This window comes from Rhinatrema bivittatum, chromosome 8, assembly GCF_901001135.1.
Source record: "Rhinatrema bivittatum chromosome 8, aRhiBiv1.1, whole genome shotgun sequence".
NCBI lineage: Eukaryota > Metazoa > Chordata > Amphibia > Gymnophiona > Rhinatrematidae > Rhinatrema > Rhinatrema bivittatum.
Window position 1 is genome coordinate 184,976,520 of NC_042622.1, and position 24,698 is coordinate 185,001,217.

Sequence of the window (24,698 nt, forward strand, 5' to 3'; positions counted from 1 at the left end):
TCCATAAACCTTGTGTTTCGTAAATCTCGAGGTATGCACCCCAGCCCTTGGGAGACGCATCTGTGGTTAAGACTGCGTTGTGAGGAGGGAAACTGAATAATGCTCCCTTGGATAGGGTGGAGTCTAGGAGCCACCATGTTATGTCTTTTCTCATTTCGGCGGTCAATGATAACTTCTGTGTCAATGGTTGCGAGTGCTGTTTCCATTGACGTTTCAAGCCCCATTGCAGGCGCCTCATGTGTAGCCTGGTGTTGGGAACCATGAGATTTGCCGCTGCCATATGGCCGAGGACTACTAAAACCTGTCTCGCTGAAGGTCTCTGAGTATGGTTCAAGGTATGTAACAGAAGATGGAATTGTGATATTCTGTCACTTGGTAGGTATGCCCTGTTGCACGTAGTGTCCAGGCATGCTCCTATGAAATGTAACTGTTGTGTTGGTTGTAGGTGTGATTTCTGAAAATTGATCACCAATCCTAATTCTTGCAAACATTGTATCACTTGATGGAGGTGCTCAAGTAAGATGTTTGGAGTTGGGGTGATTATGAGCCAATCGTCCAGATATGGGAAAATGGTTATACCTTGTTGTCTGAGATGAGCCACCACCACTACCATGCATTTGGTGAACACCCTGGGTGCAGCCGATAGTCCAAAGGGGAGAACTTTGTACTGGTAGTGTTGATGCCTGTAGCGAAAGCATAGGTAACGCCACGAGGATGGATGGATTGGAATGTGTGTGTAAGCATCCTTCAGGTTGACGGAACACATCCAATCGTTGGTTTGAATCAGAGGAAGGACTGACTTCAACAATACCATTTTGAATTTCTCTTTGTTGAGAAATTTGTTCAATTCCCTTAGGTCTAGGATGGGGCGAAGGCCACCCAACTTCTTGGGTATGAGGAAGTATGGGGAATAAAATCCTACTGATTGGGTCCCTGGGTAAATTTGCTGAATTGCTTGTTGTTTGCGAAGCAAAGCAATTTCCTCCCCCAGTTGTGGTTGGAAGTTGTGAATCTTGAAAGTGGAATGATGAGGTAATATGGGTTTTGTGACAAACTGGAGTTGGTAGCCGTGATATACTATCTCCAAAACCCATTGATCGGATGTTATTCTCTCCCAGGCTGTCAGGCAGGAATGAATCCTGCCGGGTGGTGCTTGATGTTGTGGTGGTGGCTGGGTAACTAAAAAGATGAAGTCACTTTCACTGCAGTAGCCGGTTGTTGTGCCTGCTGTCTCTGATTACGTGGTTTACCTCTATGTTGGTTTGAGGTATTCTGTTGTGGAGCAGGACTCTGGTACGCAGGGTAAGTCTGTGTATGAAAGGACTGGTAAGATCTGTAGGGTCTCCTGGCATAGCATTGCCTATGAGTAGATCCAATATAACGACGTGTTGTTGAATAGTTAGGATTTATTTTTATTTATTTATTTATTTGAGTTTTTTCTATACCGGCATTCACAGAGTTCGTATCATGTCGGTTTACATAAAACAAGGGGTGATCAATAAATTATAAACGTACATAACTATAACATGAGTATACATTTACAAAATATAACAAATTATAACAAGTGCGCAGAAAAAGCAGTTACAATAAAACAAGGATGGTTCTAACTGGGAGTAGAAGAAGAGGATGATAGAAGTTTAACAAGAAGTTTAACAAGATGTGATGTTAATGATTGTACTGCTAGAGCTTCTTCCTTCAGTTTACCCACTGTGTCCTGAAATCGTTCTCTGAACAGGTTATCTCCTGTACATGGAAGTTTCGTTAGTTTCTCGTGCAAATCTTCACGTATGGAACTTGATCGTAACCATGCTAGTCTGCGGGCTGCAATGGCTGTTGCTGATGCCCTAGACAATGTTTCATATGCTTCGTAGATTGACCTCAAAAGGTGACGAGAACACTCTTCCATGTCATGAAGAGGTGGAGGTATCTGCTCCGCAGTCGAGGAGAACATACCTTTTATAGCTTGTATGCACTCATATAGATATTGTACCATGTAGAATTGATAATGCATAATTCGGGCATTCAACATTGAGTTATGGTATATTTTCCTGCCAAACTCATCTAAATATTTGTTGTGTTTGCCTGGTGGGTATGAGGAATGTGACTTTGTTTTCTTAAATCTTTGCATCGCCGACTCTACTACAATTGAAGCATGAGGTAATTGTGGTACAGAGTACGGTGAGGTTTTCCTCATGCGGAATTTTATGTCCGTTTTCCTGGAAACTGCTGCGATTGCGTAAGGTGTTTCCCAGGATTTCTGTAAGACTGAATGCAGGAGCTCTTGTGGTGGAAGAGATGTTGGTTCCCCTGGAGTCTCAAAAATTTTTAGGAGACCAAGGGTTTCTGACCTAGGGTCTGTCTCTTTTTGGACCTCTAAATGCAGTATTGTACCCAATTTTTCTAGAAAGTTTGGGTATGTAAGGTCTTCCGGAGGGGAATATGGCTCCTGAGGTTGTTCCTGCGGATCCAATGGGAATCCCGTAGATGATGATGGGGATGTATACGGTGAAGGAGAATCAAATGATATATTCTGTTTATAACTTGGTGAAGCTGCTCGGTTTGCTATGGGAGATGTCGGAGGCTCCACCGATTGTTCTCTATTAGTCTGCGTCTTATGTTCCGGAGAACAGTCAGCAGCAATATTAGTCATTTTGAATGATGACTGAAGAGTTTCATAAAAACCTGCCAAGGATTGGGACAATTGAAAAAATGCCTCTTTTGTACGAGGGGGCATTATTGTACGATCATCTGGTTCTTGTGACTCACATGCTTTAGGGTGCATTGGTGTTTTCTGAGGTAAAATAGTGTATACTGTATGGTCTTTCTGTTTTTTGTCGCATATGATGTCCCTCGAATCCTCTGAAGCTATAGAAGCGGTAGAGGAAGCAACTTGTATTACCTCTCTGTGAGAGAAGGTATTTGAAGTTGGTATATGAGATGATGTTGCACTCCTCTTTGCTGACTTTTTGTGGTGGGAGTGTCGTGAGTGCTTATGATAATAGTGTGACGACGAGTAGGTATGAGTTCTCTGTTAAGACGGTGATAGTTTTCTACGTTTTATTGTAAACTCTGTCGAATCATCTCTCAATGAAAGGGAAGTACCCGAACGAGGTGAGGGTACTGAAGAAGAGGCTGAAGAAGACCTGTGTGAGGGTCCACGTCTTCGTTTCAACTCATTTTGTAATATATGAGATGGGTGCTCATGTATCTTATGTGCAGATTTGGATTTATGCGCGGATCTAGACTTGTGCGCATATCTTTCTGTTTCCATACACGCAATAGTGATTGGCACCGATGTCTCCGGCGCCGTGCGCATAGAGATGGTTGGCGCCAGGTGCACAGGTGTTGTCGGCGCCATGCGCGCAGATGTCGACAGCGCCGTTCGCGTAGAATTCCCTTTGGTTTTGCGCATGGACTGCTTTAGCCCCTTGCGCGCCGATGCCTTCGGCGCCCTGTGCGCAGAAATCTTCTGCGCCATGCACGCATGGTCCTTTGGCATCGTGTGCACAAGTGTCTTCGGCGCTATGCGCATAGAAATGTTGTGCACCGACACTTCTTCAGGCGCCGAAGTGTTATGCGCTGACACTTTTGTATGCGCATAAAGCACCGTAGGCGGAGAAGTTTTAGGCGCCGAGATTTTTGGCGCCACTGTGTACTGTGCCGGCGATTCTGGCTCTTTGGATTTTTGAAAATCCGATGGCCTTGGTCGGCTTGCCACCTCCTTACCTCCAAATTTGGAGGACTGAGGATCCCACGATGATGCCCTCTTTTTTGAGGAAGCCGATAAAATCGCAGGGCCAGGCAACGAATGAGCCTCCGATGGCTCCGGTGAGGCAAAAAGTTTTTGAAGCCTGTAGGCCCTTTGCTTCAGTGCTCTGGGTGACATCCTTGAGCAAAATTCACAATCTTCCCGATTGTGATCTGGTCCTAGGCATCGGTAACATCGGTCATGGCCATCCGTGACCGACATTACCTTGCCGCAATTACAGGGTTTAAACCCCGATTTTGACATGTTCTTATATTAATGCTGAGGAGAAAAACAGATCCACGTGCGATCCCGCACGCGGAAAGAACAGACTGAGGAGATTCCATTACTTTCCTGCGCGGGAACACACGCGCAGCCACAGAGAGCAAAGCTCTGATCTCTGCTTTGACAAGCTCCACCTCCCAGACCTGATTGACAGATCCCATGACAGCATGGCTAATTCAGCCCTGCTATCGACGAGAAACGCCCATCCCCCAGTGGAGGGAGAAAGCATCACAGCCCGGATTTCCGTCCCCCAACCACAGAGAGCAGAACCTGCTCACCTTTAAATTGTATGGTAGGTGAAAAAAGTCCACATCCGGTGTACCCCAGCGGCGAAATAGCTCAGACGCTACCTTCGGATTGAGGGACCACTCGTGTGGCTGGAAGGAGCAACTTAAGTGGTCCGCCACCAAGTTCAGATGACCCGGCAGGTATGTCACTCGCAGCGACATCCCTTGAGACAGGGCCCAGGACCACACTTGCACCGCCTCGTGACAGAGGAGGAACGAGCCTGTGCTGCCCTGTTTGTTGATGTACCACAACGCTACCTGGTTGTCCATCAGGATCAGGTCTTCCTTGCGCGACAACTGATCTCTGAATGCCCACAAGGCATAATGGATTGCCCGAAGCTACAAGAAATTTATTTGACAGAGGGCTTTGGAGGCGGTCCAGAGACCCTGCATGTGAAGGCCGTCCACATGGGTTTCCCAGCCCTGAGGAGAGGTGATGGTGGTGAGGATCACCTGAGGTGGAGACATTTGGAAGAGAAGTCCCCTCTCCAGATTGGACACTTTTTCCCACCAGAATAGAGACATCAGCAGAGGTTCCATGACTTCGATAGGAGTCTCGAGGTCCTGGGAGGCCTGTCGCCATTGTGATCTCAAGGTCCACTGAGCTCTCTGCATGCACAGGCAGGTGAAAGGGGTGACATGGATGGAAGCCGCCATGTGGCCTAGCAGACAGAGCAGAAGTCGGGCGGATACTTGTCGGCTGCTGCGAACACAGGCTGCCAGCGAGGCAAGAGTGAGAGCCCACTCTCAAGGCAGAAACACTTTTGCCTGTGCCGTATCCACTCTGGCTCCTATGAAGTCCAGCTGAGGAGACGGGCAGAGGTGAGACTTGGGGTAGTTGATAACAAACCTTAAGGCTTGTAGCGTCTGCAGTGTCAGGGCTAGAGCACTCAAGGACCCCGCACGGGAATCACTCTTAACCAACCCAGTTGTCCAGGTACAGGAAAGCAGAGTTGCTTACCTGTAACATGTGTTCTCCCAGGACAGCAGGATGTAGTCCTCGCATGTGGGTGACGTCACTGGACAGAGCCCTATCACAGAAAACTTTTCTGTCAAAGTTTCTAGAACTTTTGACTGGCACACTGAGCTGCCCAGCATACCATGATCCCTCGAGCCACAGGGGTCTCCCTTCAGTCTCGTTTGTAGCAAAAAAATAAAATAATAAAACATTTCGGACCCAACTCCGCAGGGTGGTGGGTGGGTTTCGTGAGGACTACATCCTGCTGTCCAGGGAGAACACCTGTTACAGGTAAGCAACTCTGTTTTCTCCCAGGACAAGCAGGATGGTAGTCCTCACATGTGGGTGATTAGCAAGCTACAGGTTGACTCATATTTAACTTGGACCAACAACATACAACTTGTGCAACAGGCATAACAACTGGTGTACTGTTGGGAAAAATGAGGCAGCCTGAAAATCACAGCAGATTGAAAGTGGAAGGAGTTGGGATTATACTGGAAATAAGTTCTTCAAGACGGATTGATCAAAGGCAAAGTCTTGGCGTCTTTCCTTGTACAGGCAGTAATGTGCTGCAAATGTATGAAGAGAGCTCCATATTGCAACTTTACAGATGCCAGCAATCGGTACTGAACAGTAGTGTGCTACTGAGGTTGGCATGGCTATTACTGAGTGCGCCTTCACTTGTCCCTGGAGAGGAAGACCTGCTTTTTCATAGCAGAATTCAATACAGTCTGCTAGCCAATTGGAAAGAGTTTGCTTGCCCACTGCAACGCCTGGTTTGTTTTTATCGAAAGAAACAAAGAGTTGTGTGGATTTCCTATGGACTGCAGTGCGGTCTAGGTAAAATGTAAGCGCACGTTTACAGTCCAAGGTGTGTAAAACCCTCTCGCCCTGGTGAGTGTGAGGCCTTGGGAAAAATGTGGGCAAGACTATAGACTGATTAAAGTGGAAGTCAGTAATCACCTTAGGAAGGAATTTAGGGTGAGTACGTAGGACCACTCGGTCATGTAGGAACCTTGTATGGGGTGAGTATGTGACAAGTGCTTGTAACTCACTAACCCTTTGAGCAGATGTAATGCTACTAGGAAGTAGGGATGTGAATTGTTTTTTGATGATTTAAAACAATCATCAGATATATTTATTTAAAACTAATCGGAGTTCTTATTTTAAATCGTCAAAAATCGTTTAGAGTCGCGATATAATAGAAATTCCCCCGATTTATCGTGAAAAATCATAAATCGGGGGAGGGGGGGAGGGCGGGGAAAACCAGCACACCAAAAAAACCCCTAAACCCACCCCGACCCTATAAAACGAATCCCTTACCTGCACCCACCTTTCCGAACCCGCCCCCAAAACATTTTACGAGTACCTGGTGGTCTAGTGGGGGCGCGGGAACCGATCTCCCGCTCTCGGTCCATCGGCGCCATTTTGGCTGCCACTCAAAAATGGCGCCGATGGCCCGATAAAAAAAAAACCCACCCGACCCTTTAAAAACGACCCCTTAGCTTCCCCCACCCTCCCGATCCCCCCAAAACATTTTAAAATTACCTGGTGGTCTAGTGGTGGTCCCGGGAGCGATCTCCCGTTCTCGGGCTGTCGGCTGCCACTCATAAAGATGGCGCCAATGGCCCTTTGCCCTTACCATATGACAGGGTATCCGTGCCATTGGCCGGCCCCTGTCACATGGTAGGAGCACTGGATGGCCGCTGCCGTATTTAAAGATGGCCACCGCCGTATTTAAAGATGGCCACGCTGTCATAAAGATGGCCGCCGCCATCTTTAAAGATGACACCGGCCATCCAGTGCTCCTACCATCATGCATAATGGTACATCATACATCATCCAGTGCTCCTACCATCATACATAAAGCTATATACATTCATAACTCCCTTTGACTCAATAAACCTTTACTTCCAGTACAATCCGCCCGCCCTACCAGAAAGGACCTTACATGCACCCTACAAGTCCCTACTCTTAAGACAACCCGCCTCACAGCAACAAGGTCTCGCGCCCTATCTATTGCGGGCCCCGCCCTTTGGAATTCTCTTCCCCCCGACCTCCGCCTGGAACAATGTCCTTTTAAATTCCGCAAACTGATAAAAACATGGCTTTTCCACCAGGCCTTCCCGGATTAGCCTCTCGCCCACCCCTCCCCACTACTCCTCCAGTAATCAGTTCAAAGCTATCACATAGACCACGCTATTTCAATCAGCTACATCTGTAAATATGTATATCAAGAAACCTGTATAATATAGTTAAGTTATTTCTCTTTCCCTCTCTCTTCTTTTTCAGTTTTGTTCAATTTTCCGCTGTTGGGAACTCTATCAGTTGTCCCCTCCCCCCTCCCTTGTTTTTTGTACTTTCCTTCTTTTGTTACTATGTAAACCGATATGATGAGTATTTTAATGTCGGTATAGAAAAGCTGTTAATAAATAAATAAATAAATGTGACAGGAGCTGGCCAATGGCATGGATACCCTGTCACATGGTAAGGGCAAAGGGCCATCAGTGCCATCTTTATGAGTGGCAGCTGATGGCCCGAGAATGGGAGATCGCTCCCGGGACCACCACTAGACCACCAGGTAATTTTAAAATGTTTTGGGGGGCTCGGGAGGGTGGAGGCAGCTAAGGGGTCGTTTTTAAAGGGTCGGGTGGGTTTTTTTTTTATCGGGCCATCGGCGCCATTTTTGAGTGGCAGCCAAAATAGCGCCGATGGCCCGAGAGCGGGAGATCGGTCCCCGCGTCCCCATTGGACCACCAGGTAATCGTAAAAAGTTTTGGGGGGGTTCAGGAGGGTGGGGGAAGGTAAGGGGTTAATTTTAAAGGGTCAGGCCTCACTACAAAAAAATAACGATGTGAATTGGAACCAATTCCGATTCACATCACCCACATCACCCACGATCAGATTTTTTCCCCCCTCTAGCCGAACCCGATCGTTAAGACGATCGGGCACATGATTCACATCTCTACTAGGAAGAGAACTTTCCATGTAAGAAATCTGACATCGCAGGAGTACAAAGGCTCAAACGGGGAGCGCATGAGCCTTGTAAGCACTATATTGAGGTCCCAATCAGTGACTGGTGGCCTTAGAGGGGGCTTAAGCTGTAATAGGCCCCTCATGAACCTACTCAAAAGGGGTTGTGCTGTTACTCCCAACTCCTTTGTGGTATGCTGAGATGGCACTCAGGTGTACCCTGACCGAGGACGTCTGGAGGCCAGAGTCTGAAAGGTGCCAGAGATAGTCTAATAGAGACGGAGTGGGGCAGGAAAAGGGGTCATTACCTTTTTGCGTGCACCATATGGTAAACCTATTCCACTTAGAACAATAAGATTTTCGTGTGGAAGGCTTTTGTGACGCTACAAGCACTTGAGAGAAATCAGTTGAAAGACTGAGCGGTTGTAGGATCAAACTTTCAACATCCAGGCTGTGAGGGAAAGGGTCTGAAGGTTCGGATGGCGTAACATGCCTTAATTCTGAGTTATGAGAGTGGGCGCTGTGCCAGGCGAATGGGTTGTCTGATCAAGAGGTCAAGAAGGATGTGAAACCATACTTGTCAAGGCCAATACGTGGCTATGAGTATCATTGACCCTTTGTCCTGTTGTAGCTTCACTAGAGTTTTTGCTATCAGCAGTATTGGGGGATACGAGTATAGGAGGCTTGAGTTCCAGGGGCAAGCGAAGGCTTCCATAGTTAACTTGTTTTGTTGCCTGTGTAGGGAGCAGTATCTGTCCACTTTGTGATTCAATTCAGATGCAAAGAGATCTATTGTTGGTTGACCCCATCGTTGGAAGGTTCTGGTCATTACCACAGGATCCAGAGACCACTCGTGGGGATGAAACTGTCGACTGAGGCAATCTGCTACTACATTCTGTATGCCTGCCAGATAAGTGGCCCGGAGATACATGGAGTGTGCAAGGGCCCAGGCCCAGATCTGCGCGGCTTCTTGGCAGAGGAGATAAGAGTCTGTGCCGCCCTGCTTGTTCAAGTACCACATTTCAACTGTGTTGTCGGTTTGTATGAGAACACTGTTGTGTGAAAGGTAGTCTTTGAATGCATATAGAGTATAACGTATAGCTCGAAGCTCTAGGAAGTTTATTTGAAACGTTGCTTCGAGCCATGTCCAAGAACCTTGAGTTTGAAGATTGTTGTTCACATGAGCTCCCCAACCCAAGCTGGATGCATTGTGGTTAAAGTTACTTGCGGAACTGGTTGCTGGAAAGGGGGACCTGTTAGCAAGTTGGCTTTGTTTGTCCACCGCAGTACGGTTGACGGCCAGTAGGCCGAGAGGGCCAAACTCGACGGTAATCGGGTGAAAAACTTACTCTCTCATGCGACTTGAAAAAGTTGAAGGAGGGACCCCTGTGGGGTAAATTAAATTTTAGTAATTCCGTGAGGAAAAGTCCTATCAGGAATCTCTGCAGAGCTCCTTAAACGCGTGGCTACTGCTGTGCGGAAAAAAGAAGACTGAAGGGGGACCCCAGCTAGCTGCAGAGTTAGTGCCATGCTGGGCATGTCCAGTAGGGGCCAGTCAAAGTTCTGGAAACTTTGAAAGAAGTGTTCCATGATTGGGCTCCATCCTGTGATGTCACCCTTATGCGAGACTACCATCCTACTTGTCCTGTGAGTAAACAACTTGCCCAAGGTCACAGGGAATGTCAGGGAGGAGAACTGAGATTTGAAACTAAGTTTCCATTGATTTAACAACTAGGCAACCCATCCACTTAGGAAAATATATATGACATTCTAACAGCAATGGAAGGATGACTTTATAAAGAAAACTATCACAACTCTTCTGCAATGGATGCCGCAGTACACTGCGATGGTGGCAGACTTTCACTCTGGATAGCAGCTATGAGATTGGTCTTCATTGAGTCATATACTGCCATGCCTCACCCTCACTGGAAATTAGCTTTCCTCTTCCCACACCAATTGCCCACACAGCCTTTAATGGTATCAACTTTTTGAATATCAGATTTTCTCCATTAAAACTACTGAAAGCCACACCACCTCACCCCTTAATGAATCCACATGCAGAGAGGCACAGAACTATAAGGCCTGACCTTCAAAGAGATAGCTCTCATCTCCTGGAAACTCACAACCTGTTAATCACTCTCAATGTAGATCAATGATGAAAAATGTAAAAGAGACCAGAACACAATCCTCCCGATCCCCAGAAAACAGTATAATCACTGACTTTTGGAACTCTTATTTTCATTTCTGAAAGCCAGCTCTCTTCCATATAAGTCAGGGATGAAGACAGATGCCTACAGTATAAATGAGATCATTCATCTCAGTAGAGCTCAGCATACAGTACCTTATAAGCTAATGCTGCAAAATTTTGCCCAGATTCCGCTATAATGTACCCCAATTTGAAGATAGGGCAGTATGGGTCTTTTATTTTGTGATAGATGCATGATTTCAGAGAATCACTAGTAACTGACTCGATGAGGTTGCGTCTGTATTGATAAACAAGATGCAGATTATTAATGAAGACCTCTGTTCTACAAAACCTTAGAGCAGGCAAAGCAGCTGATTACTAGGTAACATCATTCTAATAAAATAACATGGCTTGCCTAAAAATAACCCATGTAATTTTCATAAAAGAGCTACAACTCAGGAGTTATAGCTAACATTTCCTGAGAGCACTGGATTGCTAACATGCATCCTGATGCTCCCAGTACTCCTGGGGGAATTCTGTACAAAAAAATGTAAAATTCGGTGCACAAAAACTTTAAATTCTGAAAAATTCTGCATACTAAATTTACATTGGTCAAAATAACACAGTATACATGATAGTCTTTAAGCAATTAATTTAAAATGTAATACAGAAAAAAGATTACTTAAAGATGCAGAATTTCCCTAGAGAGTGTTCCTTCCACTCTCTCTCTCTACTCCCCTGGCCACTTTGCCCTCTCAGGCCCCAACTCCTCCACCTGCCAGTATCTCTCCCCTTCACACCTCTTCCACTCTATCTCCATCTCCACTCCCAGAGTCTGACCCCTCTCTAAGTACTGCCCCTCACACAGGCTCCCTCTGTCCCTTTCTCTCTCACACACAGGCTTCTTCTCTCTAGTGCACATACACACCCCCTCATACAGGCTCCCTCACTCTCTCACACATACACCCCCTCACACAAGCTACCTCTCTCTCGCACACACACATCACTTCATATAGGGTTTCTTCTCTTGCACACATACATCCCCTCATACAGGGGCCCTCTCTCTCTCTTGCATACACACCCACACAGTATCCCTTTCTCTTTCACACATACACGCTAACACAGGCTACCTATATCTCTCTCACATACCCCTTCACCCAGGCTCTCTCTCACACATACACAATCCCATCACACAGGCTCCTTCTCTTACAAACAAGAACCCTCACATACACACAATAACTCACACACACCCCAGCTCCCAATCTCTCTCAAACACACACACGCTTTTTCAGAATCTCTTGACATAGGCTCTCTCTCTCTGGCACCCCCACTCAAATACTCTCACACATGCTCTCTCTCATCCTCCCCCAGGCTCACAGTCTCACACACACCAACACACACACCCTCCCACCTACACAACCCCGCTACACACCCCCATTTCCCCCCCAACACTCCCCCTACTCATACACCCCCTTCCTACACACTCATCCCCCCCCACACACCCTCCCCTTCTATATGCACTCACTCTCACTGGGGCCTTCATCTTTGCTGCAAGTGGGACGAGCTCTGCTTGCAGCACACCAGGGCCTTCATCTTCGACGCAAACAGGACAAGCTCCACTTGCGGCATGCTGGGTTCTCCTCCATCTTTGCCATTTTCTGTGCAGATTTTGGCAGAATTCCCCCAGGAGTATCCCAAGGCCATGCCTTAAAAAAGCCAATCCCCCCCTCCCCGAAGTGTGCAAAAACCTAAGGATCTTGTGAGATCCCCTTGTACAACCCCCACGACCATCCCTAGAGGAAGCCCCAGTGCAAAAAGGTAAAAAAATGGAGCAGCAGAAGCTTCATTACTGACCTGGAGACTCTACGTCTAGCGAAGGTAATACTGTTCTTAATAAGTAAAGTGAAATTTTCAGCTTCTCTTAGTAACGGAGGCCTGACAAAAACATAAATCATTGGTTAAGTATTATTATCATTGTTGTTTATTTACAGTACATCATGCTTTTCCAAAAAAAAATTCAAAGTGACATGCTGGCTGGGATCAGGGATCACCCCCTCAGGAGCAGAGCAGGACCGGACTGGGGTTTATCTTCTGCCTAGCCAGTCCCCTCCCCTACAAGTTGAGTCCTTAGGTTCTGGAGGCCAGCAGAGCTTGGCTTCAGTGGTAGGACATCATGGTATAGTTAAGTCAGGCTGGAGAGGTTGGGTAAGGCAAGGCAGGCACAGGCTAGACATTGTGGCAGAGACACATCGATGATGTCATCCATATGTGAGGACTACCGTCCTGCTTGTCATGGGATAAAGCAGAGTTGCTTACCTGTAACAGGTGTTATCCCAGGACAGCAGGATGTAGTCCTCACATATGGGTGACATCATCGATGGAGCCCTATCACGGAAAACTTCTGTCAAAGTTTCTAGAAACTTTTGACTGACACACTGAGCCCACTGAGCATGCCCAGCATGCCATGATCCCTGCAGCCACAGGGGTCTCCCTTCAGTCTCGTTTGTAGCAATAAGTGCGAGCGAAAAAATAAAACAAAAGAACGGCAATGGACCCACCTCCGCAGGGTGGTGGGTGGGTTTCCTGAGTACTACATCCTGCTGTCCTGGGATAACACCTGTAACAGGTAAGCAACTCTGCTTTATCCCAGGACATGCAGGATGGTAGTCCTCACATATGGGTGATTAGCAAGCCACAAGCTGACTCATCTTGTAATAGGTCAATGGCACATAACTCGTGCAACAGGCACAACAACTGAGGTGCCATTGACTAAGATGAGGCAGCTTGAATCACAGCAGGCGGTTGTGGAAGGAGTTGGGTATTACACTGGAAATAGGATTTTCAAGACAGATTGTCGAAAGGCAGAGTCTTGTCTTCCTTCTTTATCCAAGCAGTAATGAGCTGCAAATGTATGCATAGAACTCCAAGTTGCAGCTTTGCAGGTGTCTGCGATAGGTACTGAACGGTAGTGTGCTATGGATGTTGACATAGCCCTAATTGAATGCGCCTTTACTCGTCCTTGGAGAGGAAGGCCTGCTTTTTCATAGCAGAATGCGATACAGTCTGCCAGCCAGATGGAGAGAGCTTGTTTGCCCACTGCAATTCCTGGTTTGTTTTTGTCTAAAGAAACAAAGAGTTGGGTGGACTTCCTATGGACTGCAGTGTGGTCTAGGTAAAAAGCGAGTGCACGTTTACAGTCCAAGGTGTGCAAAATTCTCTCACCCTGGTGAGAGTGAGGCCTTGGAAAGAAAGTGGGCAAGACTATGGATTGGTTAAGGTGAAAATCCGTTACCACCTTAGGCAGAAATTTGGGGTGAGTGCAGAGAACCACTCGGTCATGCAGGAACCTTGTGTAGGGTGAGTATGTGACAAGGGCTTGCAAATCATCACTGACTCTCCTAGCAAATGTTATGGCTAGTAGGAAAAAGACTTTCCATGTAAGAAATTTTATATCACAGGAATGCAAAGGCTCAAACAGAGAGCGCATGAGCCTTGCAAAAACTACATTAAGGTCCCATTCTGTAACCGGTGGTCACATGGGAGGCTTAAGTTGAAGTAAGCCCCTCATAAAGCGACTCACTAGGAGTTGCACAGTAATTGGGGCATCCCCTATTCCCTTGTGGTATGCTGCAATGGCATTTAGGTCTACACGCACAGAAGAAGTCTGGAGACAAGAATCTGAGAGGTGACACAGATAGTCTAATAGAGAAGGAGTGGGGCAGGAGAAAGGGTCAATACCTTTTTGTGTGCACCACTTGGTAAATCTAGTCCACTTAGAGCGGTAAGATTTACATGTGGAAGGCTTTCATGAAGCTACAAGAAACTGAGAGACTTGAGTTGAAAGGTTGAGTGGTTGCAGGATCAAGCTTTCAACATCCAAGCTGTTAGGGCAAGGGTTGGTAGGTTGGGATGGCGCAATTTGCCCTGGTTCTGAGTTATGAGAGTGGGTGCTGTGCCCAGGTGAATTGGTTCTCTGATCGAGAGGTCGAGGAGTATGGGAAACCATACTTGTCGAGGCCAATACAGGGCTATGAGGATCATTGACCCTCTGTCCTGCTGTAGCTTCACGAGAGTTTTGACTATGAGCGGAATCGAAGGATACGCATATAGAAGCCCTGTGTTCCAGAGGTGAGCAAAGGCGTCCCTGGGGAACATTTGTCGACGGCTATGGAGGGAGCAGAACCTTTCCACCTTGTGGTTCAGATTGGATGCAAAGAGGTCGATGGTTGGGTGACCCCAGCATTGAAAAATTTTGCTGGCTACACAGAGATCCAGTGACCATTCGTGGGGATGGAAACATCGATTGAGATTGTCTGTAGGACATTTTGTATGCCTGCTAGATAAGTGGCCCTGAGATGCATGGAGTTTGCTAGGGCCCAGGCCCAAATCTGCACTGCTTCTTGACACAGTAGATAGGAGCCTGTGCCTCCCTGTTTGTTTATGTACCACATTGCTACTGTGTTGTCCATTTGTATCAGCACAGTCTTGTGTGAGAGGCAGTCCTTGAAGGCATAAAGAGCATATCTTATCGCTCGAAGTTCTAAAAAGTTGATTTGGAATTTTCTTTCGAGCAGAGTCCACATACCTTGAGTATGAAGGTTGTTGACGTGAGCTCCCCATCCCAAGTTGGATGCATCTGTGGTTTAAGTTATTTGAGGAGTCGACTGTTGGAATGGAAAGCTGGTCCGTAAAGCCGGTTGGCATGTCCACCATTGAAGTGAGAGACGTAACTGGTTGGTGACCCGTATTAGGGATGACAGTGGCTGAACAGCTTGAAGCCACTGAGACTTTAAGGTCCATTGAGTTATTCTCATGGCTAACTTTGCCATAGGGGTCACGTGGACTGTAGACGCCATGTGACCCAGAAGTGTAAGGAATTGATGGGCAGAGGCGAAGTTGCAAATGCTCAAGGAGTTTGCAAGATTTGCTAGGATGTTCGCACAGTCGCTTGGAAGAAAAGCTTTTGCATCTGTGGTGTCAAAGTCTGCTCCAATGAAAGTGAGGAGTTCAGACGGGTTCAAATGTGACTTCTGATAGTTGATTAGAAATCCCAGGGAATACAACAGGGATATGGTGCTTCGCAAGGCTGTGAGAGCTCCTTGTTTGGATGGAATCCTGATGAGCCAATCGTCTAGGTAGGGAAAAACATGAATGCTGTTTTTTCTGAGATGTGCAGCTGCAGCTGCAAGGCATTTTGTGAACACTCGAGGTGCTGAGGCCAGTCCAAATGGAAGGCCTCGGTACTGGAAATGTCTTTTTCCCACTACGAATCGTAGATACTTTTGATGTTGTGGGGAAATTGGAATATGAGCGTAGGCTTCTTGAAGGTCCAGAGAACAGAGCCAATCTCCTTGTTGCAATAAGGGAAGAATGGTCCCCCAGGGAGACCATCGGAATTTTTCTTTTTGAAGAAATTTGTTGAGATTGCGGAGGTCTAGGATGGGACGGAGACCACCTGTTTTCTTTGGAATTAGGAAATAGCGGGAGTAGAAACCTCTGCCATGCTGAGACCGGGGAACAGTTTTGACTGCCCTGGTAGTCAGCAGGGTGGCGAGTTGACTGTAGCTGAGATGTTATCATGCTGTGTGACCACAGAGAAATTGGTGGGGAATCCGGGGGTAATGTTTGGAATTTTAGACGGTATCCCCTGTTCAAGATGACTAACACCCACTGATCTGTGGTGATAAGACTCCATTGGTGTTTAAAGTAATGGGAGTCGACCTCCTACAGGCAAATTGGGTTCGGGGTTGTTGAAGAGGCTGCTGCTCTCTGGTATCCCTTTCAAAAACCAGACGCTGGTCCCGTTTGTTGGGGTGGTTGAGTTTTTACCTGTTTTGGTTGACATGGACGTCCTCTCTGAGGTTGACGGAAAGGGCGTGTTGAAGAAGTAGGTGGATAGTACCTACTACCTATGAGGCCTATAGAAGGGCTTTCTGGTATCATGTCTGGTTCGTTTTCGTGCTGAGGATGGCTGGTCTGATGGCAACCTGGATAGCTAGCATAGTGTCTCATGGTGATCTTTAAGTAGAGAGACAGTGGTTTGGATCTTCTCTCCAAAGAGATTGCCTCCCGTACATGGGAGATCCACCAGCCTTTCTTGGACTTCTAATCTGAGATCCAAGGCCTTCAGCCAAGCCCACCTCCGTGCACTAATTCCGGCAGCTGATAGACGGGCAGATGTTTCAAAAGAATCATATGCGGCCTGTACTTCATGTTTGCCTGACTCCAGCCCTTTGTCAATAAGAGCGCTGAGTGACACTTGCTGATGCTGAGGGAGAGTATCCGCTATGTCCTGAACTTGTTTCCACAAGTTCCTTTGATATTGAGTCATATATAACTGATATGTCACAATATGGGACACAAACATGGATCCTTGGCACACTTTCCTCCCTAAACCATCCAGAAATGTTTGTTCTTTTCCTGGAGGAGCAGATGAATGTGGTTTCTGCTTCCTTGCTTTTTTCAGAGCTGATTCAACAACAAATGAATGATGTGGCAATGTGGTTTTTGAAAACCTCGTGTATGTTGGACCAGGTATGTTGCATCTGTTCTCCTATTGACGGTTGGCACAGAACAGGGATGCTCCCATAGGCGATGCTGAAGTTCCAGGTGTACTTCATGGATGGGTATCACCATGACCACTTTTGGTGCATCAACAAATTGGAGGACTTCAAGGGTTTTATCTCTGGTATCCTCTTCAGCAAGTAATTCAAAAGGAATGGTATCAGCCATTTCCTTTATGAAATGTTGAAAAGAAAGGTCCTCTGGTGGGGACTTCCTTCTTTCTTCTGGTGGAGAAGGTTCAGATGCAAGGTCATCAGTATCAACATCCTCCCAAGGACTGTGTTGAGGTTGGAAATGGGATCCAGAAGGATCTAAAGGGTCCTGTGGAAGAGGGTGCTTTTTCATCGATGCAGATTTTGATGGTTGTTTTGGAATCTGCTTTGAAACATAGAAACATAGAAATGACGGCAGAAGAAGACCAAACGGCCCATCCAGTCTGCCCAGCAAGCTTCACACATTTTTTCTCTCATACTTATCTGTTTCTCTTAGCTCTTGGTTCTATTTCCCTTCCACCCCCACCATTAACGTAGAGAGCAGTGATGGAGCTGCATCCAAGTGAAATATCTAGCTTGATTAGTTAGGGGTAGTAGGGGTAGTAACCACCGCAATAAGCAAGCTACACCCATGCTTGTTTTACCCAGACTATGTTATACAGCCCTTATTGGTTGTTTTTCTTCTCCCCTGCCATTGAAGCAGGGAGCTATGCTGGATATGCGTGAAGTATCAGTTTTTTTTTCTCCCCTGCCATTGAAGCAGAGAGCTATGCTGGATATGCGTGAAGAATCAGTTTTTCTTCTCTCCTGCCGTTGAAGCAGAGAGCTATGCTGGAAATGCATGATATATCAGTCTTCTCCCATGCCGTTGAAGCAGAGAGCCATGCTGGATATGCATCGAAAGTGAAGTATCAGGCACATTTGGTTTGGGGTAGTAACCGCCGTAACAAGCCAGCTACTCCCCGCTTTGTGAGTGTGAATCCTTTTTTCTTCTCCCCTGCCGTTGAAGCTATGCTGGATATGTGTGAAGCATCAGTTTTTCTTTTCCCCTGCTGTTGAAGCAGAGAGCTATGCTGGAAATGCGTGATGTATCAGCCTTTCTCCCATGCCGTTGAAGCAGAGAGCCATGCTGGATATGCATCGAAAGTTGAAGCAGAGAGCCATGCTGGATATGCATCGAAAGTGAAGTATCAGGCACATTTGGTTTGGGGTAGTAACCGCCGTAACAAGCCAGCTACTCCCCGCTTTGTGAGTGCGAACCCTTTTTTCTTCTCCCCTGCCGTTGAAGCAGAGAGCTCTGCTGGATGTGTGAAGTATCCGTTTTTTCTTCTCCCCTGCCGTTGAAGCAGAGAACTATGCTGTATATGCATTGAAAGTGAAGTATCAGGCTTATTTGGTTTGGGATAGTAACCGCCGTAACAAGCCAGCTACTCCCCTCTTTGTGAGTGCAAATCCTTTTTTCCACGTTTCCTCTTGCTGTTGAAGCTTAGAGCGATGTTGGAGTCACAGTAAGCATGTATATGTTTATTGAATAAGGGTATTGTCTCCAGGCAGTAGCCATCATTCTGGCGAGTCACCCACTCTTCATTGGCGGCCTCTTGACTTTATGGATCCACAGTGTTTATCCCACGCCTCTTTGAAGTCCTTCACAGTTCTGGTCTTCACCACATCCTCCGGAAGGGCATTCCAGGCATCCACCACCCTCTCCGTGAAGAAATACTTCCTGACATTGGTTCTGAATCTTCCTCCCTGGAGCTTCAAATCGTGACCCCTGGTTCTGCTGATTTTTTTCCTACGGAAAAGGTTTGTTGTTGTCTTTGGATCATTAAAACCTTTCAAGTATCTGAAAGTCTGTATCATATCACCTCTGCTCCTCCTTTCCTCCAGGGTGTACATATTTAGATTCTTCAATCTCTCCTCGTACGTCATCCGATGAAGATCCTCCACCTTCCTGGTCGCCCTTCTCTGTACCACTTCCATCTTGTCTTTGTCTTTTTGTAGATACGGTCTCCAGAACTGAACACAGTACTCCAGGTGAGGCCTCACCAAGGACTTGTACAAGGGGATAATCACTTCCCTTTTCTTACTCGATATTCCTCTCTCTATGCAGCCCAGCATTCTTCTGGCTTTTGCTATCGCCTTGTCGCATTGTTTCGCAGACTTCATATCATTAGACACTATCACCCCAAGGTCCCTCTCCTGCTCCGTGCACATCAGCCTTCCCCCCCCCCCCCATCAAATACAGTTCATGCCTCTACAGCCTGGTCCATCGGGTGATGCCGATCACCCGATGGACCAGGCATCAACGGGGAACCGAAAGGCATCAATGGCACTGATAGGAACCAATGATCAGCATCACCCGATGGACCAGGCTGTAAAGGCATCGATGGACCAGGGAATGGCATCGAAGGCATCGATGGAATATGGGACTTTTGTAAGCCCGATGGCCCTGGTAATGGATCAGAGTCTCCGTCATCGTCCTCAGATGAGCCTGGGATGGTATTGCTGGAGTCATTGATAGATGTTTTGGTATGGACGGCATCAATGGAGGCATCGGAAGACCCGTCGATGGTATCAGCGCAGGTGTTGGGAAGGCACCGAGTAAGGCATCGAGTCTTGTGAGAAGAGGAGCAAACATCGTTGGCTCTGGTGTTGGTGCCGGTGCCGATGGTTGCATTGGTGTTGGTGGAGGTTGAAATTTTTGTAAGGCTTCAATGACTGCCTGTTGAATCATGGAAGTCACTTCTTCCCTAGAGACTGGGACTGGGTCCACTGTCGCAGGAGAAGGTAAGACTGGCGCTACTGCCACTTCCACAATAGAATGTGGTGGCACAGTCTCTGACACCGATGCTGGTGGAGAGCGCCTCATTTTCTCAGGTACAGAGGGGCATGGTGGCTCTTGTACCCAGACCTGTTTTTTCATCGGTTCAACGTCCTTTGAAGCCGATGCGGACACCGATTCTCCCAATGGAACGGAGTCGGAAAGGTGTCGATGGCGTTATTTATCTCTATGGTCTTTGCTGGATATTGAAGAGGATGCTATGGAAGATCCGGATGGGGTCGGTGACGGACAGTCATCAGACTTTTTCTTTCCTCGAATTTTCTACGGTGACGACGCAGATGATGATGGAGTAGTATTTTTGAAAAGTTTCTCCATTTTATCCAGTCGGGCACGCATGCCCTTCAGTGTCATCTGGGCGCAGGTGGAGCTTGCGCGGACATCATGGCCTAATCCCAGGCACAGAACACAGATGTCATGTGGGTCTGTAATCGACATTGTCCGGGGACAATTAAGACATCTTTTGAATCCCATGGCCATTATAAAATCTTAGGCCGCAGATACTAATAGTAAAGTATCCGGAATCGATGGAAAAAAGACTCCAAAGAGTACTCACCGAATGGGATGTTGAAGGGAGACCCGAGAAATATTATTATTGCGTGAGGAAAAATGGTGAGAAAAACTCAGAGCTCCTTCAACGCGAACGCGAGGCTAAAAGCAGCGCAGAAAAAAAGAAACTGAAGGAGACCCCTGTGGCTGCAGGGATCATGGCATGCTGGGCATGCTCAGTGTGCCAGTCAAAGGTTTCTAGAAACTTTGACAGAAGTTTTCCGTGATAGGGCTCCATCGATGATGTCACCCATATGTGAGGACTACCATCCTGCTTGTCCTGGGATAAATCATGGTATAGGTAAGTCAGGCTGGTGAGGTTGGGCAAGGCAAGGTAGGCACAGGCTAGACATTGTGGCAGAGACAGGCTGGAAGCTGAGGACTGGATACTGGATCAGGCTGGTTGAGGCTGGACAGACACAGGCTGGAAGTGAAGACTGGATACTGGGCACTGGCTAGGACTGGATACAAACACAGGCTAGACTGGACACTGGACTGGGTTTGGATACAAACAGGCTAGGCAGGACAGTGAGCAGGGGCTAGGACTGGATGCAGATACGGGCTGGGGACTGGACACAGGCCCAAGCTGGGGCTAGAAATGGATACAGACTGGGGCAAGACAAGGCAATAGCAAGACAGGGAAAGGCTACTAGGAACTGGACTGGGCAGGGCCAGGCAAGAACAGGACTAGACAAGGCAGACAAGGACAGGACCAGACAAGGACTAGATAAAGACAACATAGAACAGAGAACACTGAGGCCCCAAGGCAGCAAAACAGAAAGCCCATAGGCCAGTAGGCATAAGGCCTGAAAGCCACTCGGCAAGGTGATGCCTGGATAGGCTGCAAGGCAAGGCACAAGGTGAGGGGAGGCATAGAGACCACAAGGCAAGGAAAGGCCTGAGCAGGTCATAGAGCAAAGTACAAGGGAAGAGAAGGCCCAGGGGCCACAAGGCATGGAACAAGGTAAGAGTAGTCAGGTCAGAGAGCCAAGGGTGACTCCATGAAGAGGCACAGAGTTACTGGCAAGGCTGGCTTAAGTAGTTCAGGAACTGAGTCAGATAGTCAGTGAGGAGGAGGTTCAGGTAGCTGGGAGCAAAGCTCGCTGGAAACCTCTGCTGGTAGGGAGGTGTTATAGCAGACAGAATTGGGGCACAGTGAGGCTGCATGACAGGCGAACCATGACATAAAACATGCTACAGTAGGTTACTATATACAACGGGTGCAAAGTACAATAACTAAGGAGAATAAGAATAGTGTGCATGAGAAAGAGCATGATGAACAGTAACATATTAGTCCTTACACATGGGTGACATCATCAGACCAGAAGAGAATTTTGACTTTAAAGTTTCTAAAAGCTTTGAGAATGTCTACTAGGCATGTGCAGCCCTAGTTGTTATGATTCCTGCCCACGGAGTTTCCCCGAAAGCAGGCTTCTCCTTACCTTCCCTACGCGGCCTGGACCACCGTGCTTCCGACTTCCTAAGCAGCCTGGAGGCCGCGCCTAGTCTTGTTCTTCCTCGTGGCAGGGAGCCGCAGACTTCGGTCCTCTTCGCGGCCTGGAGGCCATTCCCGACGCCGCCCTCGAGGCCTTCACTCGCGGCAGGGAGCCGCGAGTCAGCCTGCCTTCAGCAGCAGAGAGCCGCGACCCTGCATTCTGTTACAAGCGGCATGGAGCCGCCACATCTTCTAGGCCCTGCTTTGTGGCCTGGGGCCACCCCTGAGCCTTCTCTTGTGGCACGGACGCCGCCATCAGCTGTCTCTGTTGCTTTCCTGCTCCTAGGCACTGGCACGCGCCTCTCTTCAAGATTTAAAGGGCCCGCGGCCGGATATGCCCCGGGCCCCACCTGTTGATGTCTTCCTGGGCGTCTTCCTGCTAGCCCTATAAAAGGGCTTCTCCAGCACTCCTGCTTTGCCTTGCATTGGCGTTCCCTGCTCCTGGAAGTCTCGTCTTCCAGCGCTCTGTCAGGTCTTCGTTCCTTGTTCTTTGTTGGAGCTCCATGTCCTGAGCCTTTGTTGCTTCCTGAGTCTTCGTGGTTTCCTGATGTTCCATGTCTCCATGTTCCGAGGTTCCTAGTCCAGGCTTCCTGATGTACCGAGGTTCCGTTCCTCCTTTGCTTGTTCCGAGCCCTCTTGACCCTCCAGCTCCTTTGGATGACACCTTGTTGGGGTAAATATATCACGTCGGTTCCTGTTCTCGTCATTGGAGTTTCGTCTTGGCTGGATTCCCTTCCTGCGCTTGTCCTGCTCTCCGCGTGGTCTGTGACCAGCCTCTCCAGGTTGTGTATTGCACGCAGTTGGGACAGGGTGGTCCGTGACCAGCCCATTGGGTCCGCCCATGTCGGTGGGCTGTGTAGGGCGCCCTGAGAGACAGTGCCAATGTCTGAACCTTCCAAGCTCCTCATCTCGTCCGGAGTCTTCCAAGCTCCTCGTCTCGTCCAGAGTCTTCTATGTCACAAGGCCTTCGTCTGCCCTTGTACTCAGTCCGACCTGCTGCTTCTTGCCGATACCTAGCGGCAGGTCCGAAAGGGCTGGGAATGGTCGGAGGACTGTTCAGTAACCAACATTGCGTTGTTGGCCTTCCAGAAGCATGCAGGTCCGGTAGAGGGTCAGACCTTCAGTCTTCACCCACGCTTGGACATGCCTCGCCTACCTCAGTGCTGCTCTGGAGTCTTCTGGGGTCGTGCCGAGGACCATGGGCACACAATCTCCTCAAGATGGGACCACTCTCCTAGCGCTCCCAGAACAGAATGCAAGGCCTCCTATGCCCTAACAGAACAGAATGCAAGACCATGTGTCCGGTGACCGTGTTCCTGTGATGGGGCTTGCCTTGTTCCTGGAGTTCTGCTTCAGAGTCTTTGTCTCAAGTTTGTTCCTGGACTTGTATTTGGACCCAAAATTTTTGTTTTGGTTCAGGACTTCCTTCTCACGACCTGCTGAAGGTGCCAAATGTCTGGATTCTACGACTTACAGGAGGCGCCTGCGTCCAGACTTTTTTCCACCCTTTTCTCCACCCTTTTCCAGGTTGGGGTTTTTACGACCAGCAGGAGGCGCCTGCACCGCACCTGGTTTGCTGGCTCCGGTTGTTCCCACCCTGGATCCCTCCCAGGTCTTTCCTAAAGTTTCCTGTGCTTTTGTCTGGATTCTTGTGTGTTTCTGTGCTCTTTGTTTTACTTGTTCTTTGTGTTGCCTTGTTCCGTTTGTTCTTTGTGCTGTTTTGTTGTCTCTTGTTTGTGCCATTTGCTGTTTTCCTCTCGTTTTTGCCGTTTTCCTCTCGTTGGTTGCTCGTTGCTCCATTGTGCCATTTTGTTGTTGTCTTCTCGTTTGTGCTGTTTTGTCTTTGTTGCATGTCTGTAGTTTCTTGTTCTTGTTTTGCTTCAGTCCCTGGATATACCAGCTTCCATTTTTGGACCCTTGATTTCCCTATCGGTAATGACTGATATCTTGTTCCCTCTAGCTGTTGATATGAGGATTGAGGAGGGGGTACTGTTATGATTCCTGCTCGCGGAGTTTCCCCACAAGCAGGCTTCTCCCTACCTTCTGCCGCTGCTGTGCCTACGCGGCCTGGACCGCCATGCTTCCGACTTCCTAAGCGGCCCAGAGGCCGCCTCTAGTCTTGTTCTTCCTCGTGGCAGGGAGCCATGGACTTCGGTCCTCTTCGTGGCCTGGAGGCCGCTCCCGATGCTGCCCTCGGGGCCTTCACTCGTGGCTCCCTGCCACGAGTAGGCCTGCCTTCAGCGGCAGAGTCGCAAGCCTGCCTTCTGTTACAAGCGGCATGGAGCCGCCACATCTTCTAGGCCCTGCTTTGCGGCCTGGGGCCACCCCTGAGCCTTCTCTTGCGGCACGGATGCCGCCATCAGCTGTCTCTGTTGCTTTCCTGCTCCTAGGCACTGGCACGTGCCTCTCTTCAAGATTTAAAGGGCCCACGGCTGGATAAGCCCCGGGCCCCACCTGATGACGTCTTCCTGGGCGTCTTCCTGCTAGCCCTATAAAAGGGCTTTTCCAGCACTCCTGCTTTGCCTTGCATTTGGAGTTCCCTGCTCCTGGAAGTCTCATCTTCCAGCGCTCCGTCAGATCTTCGTTCCTTGTTCTTCGTTGGAGCTCCATGTCCTGAGTCTTCGTTGCTTCCTGAGGTTCCATGTCTCCATATTCCGAGGTTCCTAGTCCAGATTTCCTGATGTTCCATTTCCTGATGTATCGAGGTTCCATTCCTCCTTTGCTTGTTCCGAGCCCTGTTGACTCTCCAGCTCCTTTGGTTCTCCAGATGACACCTTGTTAGGGTAAATCCATCTCGTCGGTTCCCGTTCTCATCATTGGAGTTT

At 48.1% G+C, this 24,698-nt stretch overlaps 1 protein-coding gene across 3 annotated transcripts in view; it reads right to left on the reverse strand.

Annotated features, from left to right (window-relative positions):
• LOC115096850 (P2X purinoceptor 1-like) overlaps positions 1 to 24,698 on the reverse strand; it is a 363,629-nt gene that overhangs the window by 34,475 nt on the left and 304,456 nt on the right. For all 3 annotated transcript variants that reach the window (XM_029612053.1, XM_029612052.1, XM_029612051.1), the window contains 2 exons: positions 12,288 to 12,368; positions 10,590 to 10,731 (listed from right to left, as the gene is read on the reverse strand). In XM_029612053.1, the coding sequence (XP_029467913.1) occupies positions 10,590 to 10,731; positions 12,288 to 12,368 (223 nt within the window). The remainder of the gene's footprint in view (positions 1 to 10,589; positions 10,732 to 12,287; positions 12,369 to 24,698) is intronic.